Source organism: Oncorhynchus keta, chromosome 37, assembly GCF_023373465.1.
Source record: "Oncorhynchus keta strain PuntledgeMale-10-30-2019 chromosome 37, Oket_V2, whole genome shotgun sequence".
Classification (NCBI taxonomy): Eukaryota; Metazoa; Chordata; class Actinopteri; order Salmoniformes; family Salmonidae; genus Oncorhynchus; species Oncorhynchus keta.
The window spans coordinates 10,328,990-10,337,587 of NC_068457.1; the positions used below are offsets into that span (position 1 = coordinate 10,328,990).

The 8,598-nt window shown below is 42.4% G+C and overlaps 1 protein-coding gene across 2 annotated transcripts in view; it reads right to left on the reverse strand.

The window, feature by feature from the left end:
• Positions 1-399: 399 nt before the first annotated feature.
• Positions 400-8,598, reverse strand: part of LOC118370167 (SH3 domain-binding protein 4-A-like) — a 29,967-nt gene continuing 21,768 nt past the window's right edge. For both annotated transcript variants that reach the window (XM_035755020.2, XM_035755021.2), the window contains exons 4-5: positions 2,256-2,444; positions 400-1,971 (exon numbers count right to left, since the gene is read on the reverse strand). In XM_035755020.2, coding sequence (XP_035610913.1) covers positions 1,747-1,971; positions 2,256-2,444 — 414 coding nt within the window. In that variant the 3' untranslated portion in view covers positions 400-1,746. The remainder of the gene's footprint in view (positions 1,972-2,255; positions 2,445-8,598) is intronic.

Genomic DNA, 8,598 nt, shown 5'->3' on the forward strand with positions numbered 1-8,598 from the left:
TAATCCATCCATATATTACTGTGATTTGTTGTTCATTATAATATCTTTGTGTTTTCATGAATTCAGTTACCTCATTAAAAGTACCTTTTTTATGGGAATACAAAAAAACTTTTGCAAGTCTACAATTAATTGTATGATTTAAATTCAGGATGAGATTGTTATCCTGAATCAGCCTGATGCAAGTGCTTAGGAATGCCTTAAATTAGCAAACAAGCCAACTGGCCACTAGCCCAAGAGTCCAATAACTCCTCACCAGAAAACACTGTATCCTAGGCTATTCTTTCACTGTGCTCCTTTGTGTAGGCCCATACTGAGACAAATCATGTTGAATAATGTCTGTGAATGTAGAATCACGGAACACAAATTCCGACCATGAAGCTGCACACTGCCTAACAGAGGCACTTTAGAATTGTCAGTCATTTTATTGAGTCAATATGAACCAACAGGTAAAGACAACAACTAATGGAGGCATCGATGTGCAGAACTTGTCAATCGGTACTGTCACAGACCAGTGTGACCATTTAACTACGCAAATAATACTACTGACATTTCATCTGCATTCACAAAACATACAAAACACAGCTCTTGCACTGAAAACACACAGTCGCGTTACACAAAGAGAACGACTGTATAAAGGTTCAAAGCTCCAGAGTTTGAGCTTTTGATTGATAAAGGGTATCATTGAAAATGCAAAACACAGCAACCAAAATATATTTCTGAGCAAATCAAGGACAAAAAGGCTTCACTAGTTCACAAGCTTTAAAATGGCGTACCAAGCAATTGAAACCATCACAGCCAATTTATTTCCTCAAAAGAATTGTTCATTCTGTTACTGCCGGTTAAACAAATGAAAAGAAGAGACGATGTTGTGAGGTAATTCTGCTTTTAAACTTTCAGGAAACAAAGAGAAAAGATCCTTGTTGGATACATGATGTAATTATTATTCAGCTTTTTGTGGCACGCATTTTGTCCTAAAGTGAACGTAGAGGAAAGTAACCAAAGGGGGTTTATTCTGAAATTATGAGTCTTTTGTGAAGAACAATAAACTGTGATCTAGGCTAGCACCTAACTGTTTTGGCAAGCAAAAAGTACAAAGAGCAGTCAGAAAGAGGATTGAAGCTCAGGAACACTTAAGGGGGATAGAAATAGAAATCCAAAGAGGTTGCGTATAATATAATGCATTTCAAAAATCAAGTTTCTGTACATTTTTCATTTGAAATATATCTATATATTTAGTGGGAAAGAAAGCAATAAAAACGAGTGCTATGCCACTTTCTGTAGAAAAAAAGGTGTAGCAAAAGACAATACAGATTAAAAACCACCCTTTAGAAATCACGTCAGTATTGTGGCTTAATAATAATCTACTGTAAATTCCAATGAGAGTGTTGAGTGTTTAACCCGCTAGAGAAACAGACCTACAGTAACATGTGCTCTGTGTGAAGTGGTGGTTACTGGTTACAAAACATTGTAGTCCTGTGCAACAGGATGGGAGCAGGGTCAAGAGTTGAAAGTTCAAGGAATAACAGCTACGGTCAAGGTCCGATTGGTGATTGGGCATCCTGAGGGCTGGAGGAGACCAGTAGTAGTCCTGCTGGATCCATAGTGCCAAGCTCCAGAGACTCAGTTTGCATCCTAAATGGCACACTTTTCCCTATATATCGCACTACTTTTGACCAGGTTCTTGCAAAAACTAGTGCACTACTATGTAGGGAATAGGATGCCATTTCAGACGTAGCTGGTTACAGATCAAATGGCATAGTCCCCCTGTCCTTCAGGGCTGAAGGCAGAGCTGCGTAACGTATCTAGGCTGTTGACCAGAATGAGGGTTCCAGTGAGGTGCTTCCAGCGCTTGGTTATGGGATTCTTCATCCGGTCCAGGCCCAGGTGCAGCTCCTGGATCACGTCCCGGTAGCTGTCCCCAATTTGGGCCGCCCAGGTCAGCAGGAAGTCATAGGCTGGCTTCCACATTGACTGTCAACACAGAATCAATCAATTGACTGTCATAGAACAAACGATCAATCAATCCAATGTACTTATAAAACCCTTTAAGATCAACAGAGGGGACAGAGAATCATTCCAAATGCGCGTCTAAGGTCAAGTCTGACTGGCTGATATGAAAGAACACTGCACACAAGAACCAGATGGCAGGGTTAGCATTTTCTCACGTCCATTTTGATTACCGGTCTGAGGCAGCCAACACCAGTCAAACCCAGTAAATGTTACAGTACCTAGAAGTAATGGGCTGATAATCTCACCTCATTGTCCACCAGGCCGTTCTTGTCCCTGTGCGGAGCCTCGTATTGCTCCATCTGCTGCTTGTTTACCCGGGCCAGCTTCTCAGCCAGCTCCCTCCAGCGCGGGGCCACCTCCACGGCCGTGGTCAGCAGGACAAAGTCCATGATCAGCCTGGCCACCAGACCCTGGCAGTCCATCTTCAACAGGGCCTAGAAGAAAGGCCACACAAAGACCACTTGATTTACTAATTCAGGCTTTGAATTCCTGCTGGAGCATAAGTCGTCGACAACAGAAGACAACATTTAGCTACGACACAACAGTTCAAAAAACACACCCCAAAGATCAGCAATGACACACCATTGTGTCACATGGTGTTCACCATTAAAGGGGGTAAAGACATGACTCTCTAGACATAGTGAAAGGAGTGGGGAGGAACAGCATTAGGGGGCCAGGGTATTGTCTTGATACAATACATTTGCGTCTCTAACTACGGCTACACTATCCCTCCCGACTCTCTATAAAGCCTGCTGTGAACTCTCGAGGGTGAATTAGAGCATGATTCACAAGAGCCTCTCTAGGTCTTACCACACAGACACACATATGTGTCGAACGAGAATAAAACCAGGAGGCCAGAGAAAATACACTAGTAATCCCCTCCTCTCTCCGCCAAAAACACCACAGACGAACAGGGGGTGAAAGAAACAGAGGGACAGTAAATCAAGTCTATCGGGATCCCACGAGGAGGTGGGCTGACACACAGCATGTCTGCACTGTGTAGGCTACAACCCAGGAGGGCTATATAATATCAAAGGATAATGGAAAGTACAACTCAACAAAAAACAATATGTTTTAATGTACAGGAACTCATGTTTTCAAGTCTGAGCCAACCAGTTAAGCCTGCCAATAAGAGGCCGCATATTTTTCACCACTATATCTTACAAAGCAGATAATACATAAACGTTTTTTCAACTTTATAGTCTCTCTGAAGAGTTTGCCTGCGACTTGACAGGATCTACTGAGACAGGTACACTATCTTTATTTTGCACAGTACTGTATCTAAACAGAAGAGCCAGTATTTGTTTGCTTTGCAGAAAGAGAATGAAGCATACTGGGAGCTGAGTGCCTGTTGCGTCCCAAATGGCACCCTATTCCCTATATCGGTGTTTCTCAACTCCAGTCTTCCAGTACCCCCAACAGCATATATTTATGTTGTAGCCCCGGACAAACACACCTCATTCAACTCATTAGGGCTTGATGAATAGTTGAATCAGGTGTGCTCATCCAGGGTTATGTTGGGGTACTCGAGGACTGGAGTTGGGAAACACTGCCTTACATTTATTACATTTTTTATTTAACCTTTGTTTAACTAGGCAAGTCCCCTATGGGCCGTGGTCAAAAGTAGGGCACTAAATAGGGAATAGGGTGCTACTGGGACATATACACTGACTTCAAAGCATTCCAGTACTCCTCCAGTCACCTCGGCCACCTGGCCTGACTCTGAACAGCAATGTTTTAATGAGCTGTCCTCTGTTCTGCACTGACTGCTGAATCAGAACTCACATTTCTGTCAAAGTTACTCAAATAGAACTGCAGCAAAACACCCTCCATCACCACCACCTGTCTGGCTACTGGGCCCGGCTTTTTCCGTCATCTGCCAACACTGGCAACTGAGTCAACTGTGAATGACACAGTGGGGAGTGACTCAGTTCAATCACAGACCTAATGCTGTGTCATTCACAACATCTGACACTGGTCCTGCAGGGCCAAGGAGTCAACATGGTAGCGTAGTCACTAGGGAGAGTCCCAAATGGCACCCTATACCATATATCAGGGGTATTCAACTCTTATCCTACGAGGTTCGAAGCCTACTGGTTTTCGGTTCTACCTGATAACGAATTATACACACATGGTGTCCCAGATCTAAATCAGTTCCTGACTAGAGGGGAACAATGATTTTTTTTTTGTGGAACTGGCTTCGAGGTCCAGAGTTGAGTTTGAGGGCCCTAATATAGTATACTACTTTTGACCAGACCCTTATGGTGCGCCCTTTGGAACACAACTCTAGTTACCATTTCACAGTTGGGTCATATAGCCTTCAACCAGTAGGAAGATTAGTTGAATCACTGTCTCTTTAAACCTCTTAACTCAACATCTATCTTCATAATCCTTCAATCACTTCCTGTCATGGAAAACTCAAACTAAATGACATGTCTTTTTCCCATACAGTGCTGAGGAGTTGGGTAATTTATTCCAAGGCAGCAGATAAACAATGCTTGAATGCTGCTTAAGTTATATCCCATAACATGAGTAAAACCAAAGACTTTGTGATAATATACTATGGTTCATGCAGAACTCTTTTATGAAACCAATAGCTAGTAATGTCATACTCCATTATCTTTATCTTCAGAGAGGTACTGTATAAAAAGGAATCCAGCTCTTTTGAATGACCTCCTGCACAGTTCACTGAGTGATCTCATTTATTTTTCAAACATTCCAGAGTTCAATGGAGCCTTATAAAAACTTCCAAATCCAGAAGGCCTTATGCCATTCACGTTTACCTCTCGTTTCAACTCTTAATCTAAACCTATGATAAAACTACGTAACTCGCTGACATTTTCTGAAGCGCATCCTATATGTGTGTGTGCGCCTGCGCACACGCACACTCAGACAGTTTCCCATTCGTTCAGAAAGCCAGTGGTAAGCAGGCTGATGAAAATGAGGAAGCTGTAGTGACATCCTTCAAAATGTCTCTCTGTGTGTGTGTGTGTGTGTGTGTGTGTGTGTGTGTGTGTGTGTGTGTGTGTGTGTGTGTGTGTGTGTGTGTGTGTGTGTGTGTGTGTGTGTGTGTGTGTGTGTGTGTGTGTGTGTGTGTGTGTGTGTGTGTGTGGATTACTCCATCTCTTTGACTTGATCCACATGTCCACTGGGGGAAAGCCCTGACAGACATGACTGACATCTCAAATTTACCCTGTGCACCAGAGCTCTCAGAGGCAGTTATCTCTCTAAGCTCCATTCCAAATGAGCCTGTCTGGCTCTTCTCCCTGCATTTAAAAGGCAGGGAAATGAGCACACACACACACACACACACACACACACACACACACACACACACACACACACACACACACACACACACACACACACACACACACACACACACACACACACACACACACACACACACACACACACACACACACACACACACACACACACACACACAGTGTCCCTGAGACTAACAGCAGGGGAGAGGAGAGACAGGAGGGGGGAACACAGTAACAAGGACTCAACCTCCTCATTAAAGTCAACCAGGGACTTTATAGGTGAGGGAAAAGTTTCTACATCAGCAGTCTATAAACTTCTCTGTAGTTTGAAATAGCGAAAGCAGGCCGAGCAGTGACTTTCAGTCATTTCATTTAATGGTGTGTACAGTACCTAGCATGATGGCGGTGGAGACTGAAATCATTGCCATAGCTATTTGTCAAAAGTGTCTGTGCAAAGTCATTCTCAAAATGTATTATGTGTATGTATTGTTTACATTTGTATTCATTTATCACAATTCATATTTAAAGATTGATTACATTTCATCTTTACAGATTATTTTTAATTAAAATGGTCAAAAATATATAAAAGCTTCTTGGTAAAGAGCAATTTATGAAGCAATAATTTTGCTAGGACTGTCTGGGAGTGGCCTGAGTGAGGAGGGGAAAACAGAAAACTAGCTGTTAGCGGCAGAGAGGTTTGGAGCTCCTTCCCACCAAAATAGGCTGAAATTTCAGGCGGGCTTTTCAAACTTTAACAATAAAAGGGCATATTGGTCATTTTCACAATTTCACAGTATTATTCCAAGCTGATAGTATGGATATATACAGTTGAAGTCAGAAGTTTACATGCACTTAGGTTGGAGTCATTAAACCTCGTTTTTCAACCACTCCACACATTTCTTGGTAACAAACTATAGTTCTGGCAAGTCGGTTAGGACATCTACTTTGTGCATGACAAGTAATTTTTCCAACAATTGTTTACAGACAGATTATTTCACTTATCATTCACTTTATCACTATTCAAGTGGGCCAGAAGTTTACATGCACTAAGTTGACTGTGCATTTAAACAGCTTGGAAAATTCTAAAATTTTATGTCATGGCTTTAGAAGCTTCTGATAGGCTAATTGACATAATTTGAGTCAAATGGAGGTGTACCTGTGGATGTATTTCAAGGCCTACCTTCAAACTCAGTGCCTCTTTGCTTGACATAATGGGAAAATAAAAAGAAATCAGCCAAGATCTCAGAAAAAATATTGTAGACCTCCACAAGTCTGGTTCATCCTTGGGAGCTATTTCCAAACGCCGGAAGGTACCACGTTCATCGGTACAAACAATAGTACGCAAGTATAAACACCATGGTACCACGCAGCCATCATACCGCTCAGGAAGGAGACGCATTCTGTCTCCTAGAGTTGAACGTGCTTTGGTGCGAAAAGTGCAAATCAATCCCAGAACAACAGCAAAGGACCTTGTGAAGACGCTGGAGGAAACAGGTACAAAAGTATCTATATCCACAGGAAAACGAGTCATATCGACATAACCTGAAAGGCCGCTCAGCAAGGAAGAAGCCGCTGCACCAAAACCACCGTAAAAAAAGCTCGTACTTTTTGGAGAAATGTCCTCTGGTCTGATGAAACAAAAATAGAACTGTTTGGCCATAATGACCATTGTTATGTTTGGAGGAAAAAGGGGGAGGCTTGCAAGCCGAAGTACACCATCCCAACCATGAGGCACGGGGGTGACAGCATCATGTTGTGGGGGTGCTTTGCTGCAGGAGGAACTGGTGCACTTCACAAAATAGATGGCATCATGAGGAAGGAAAAGTATGTGGATATATTGAAGCAACATCTCAAGACATCAGTCAGGAAGTTAAAGCTTGGTCACAAATGGGTCTTCCAAATGGACAATGACCCCAAGCATACTTCCAAAGTTGTGGCAAATGGCTTAAGGACAACAAAGTCAAGGTATCGGAGTGGCCATCACAAAGCTCTGACCTCAATCCTATAGACAGAGTGGGCAGAACTGAAAAAGCGTGTGCGAGCAAAGGAGGCCTACAAACCTGACTCAGTTACACCAGCTCTGTCAGGAGGAATGGGCCAAAATGCACCCAACTTATTGTGGGAAGCTTGTGGAAGTCTACCTGAAACGTTTGACCCAAGTTAAACAATTTAAAGGCAATGCTACCAAATACTAATTGACTGTATGTAAACTTCTGACCCACTGGGAATGTGATGAAATAAATAAAAGCTGAAATAAATCTTTCTCTCTATTATTATTCTGACATTTCACATTCTTAAAATAAAGTGGTGATCCTAATTGACCTAAAACTGGCCATTTTTACTTGGATTAAATGTCAGGAATTGTGAAAAACTGAGTTTAAATGTATTTGGCTAAGGTGTATGTAAACGTCTGACTTCGACTGTATATAAAACACAGGGATATCATGTTTTTGACGATACTGCGTCTTTTATATGTGTACTGTGGTAATACAGGGATCATTTGTAAAAGAGATCTGGGTCTCAGTACGACACCCCGTGTAAATAAAGGTTAAAGAAAGAAAGAATCTGGAGGTGTCTTTCTGCTACCCATAGAGATCCTCATGTGATATTCATTGATGAGAGAAAAGCAGTCCACTTGTATAGCCTAATGTCTATCTACTCTGTGGAGTCTGCAGGTGTCTCTCTCGGTCTTTCTGGTTGGCCGTTGGGATCCATTTCAGTGATGAGCAGTGGGATGGCATTTCAATTGTCTGCTACCTGAGCAACGCCATCCTTCACATTGAGAATTCTTAGCGGTGTCAGTTTGCGTTGGTCGCTCAACCCCCCTGGCCTGCGATCTGGCCTGACCAATGTCTCCTTTCCTCTCCTCACATTTCAACTGACAAACACCTGTCAGACCATGCGAGCGACTCGGAATAAAATGGAAGGCAGGCTAGTAAATCCCATAAAGCACAGCGTTGCTTAGGCTCGACAGAGCTATGGATATGGTGCTCACACCTGTGAATGAACGCTTTGTGAGGAATTTGAATCATAAGCCACTTGGCTGATAAATGATCATCTTGGTTATATTGTATTTAAGAGACTTTTATATAATAATCAGCTGCACTATATATACAAAAGTATGTGGACACAATTTCATATTTGTGGATTCGGCTATTTCAGCCACACCCGTTGCTGACGGGTGTATAAAATTGAGCACACAGCCATGCAATCTCCATACACAAACATTGTCAGTAGAATGGCCTTACTGAGGAGCTCAGTGACTTTCAAAGTGGCCCCGTCATAGGATATCACCTTTCCAACAAGTCAGTTTGTCAAA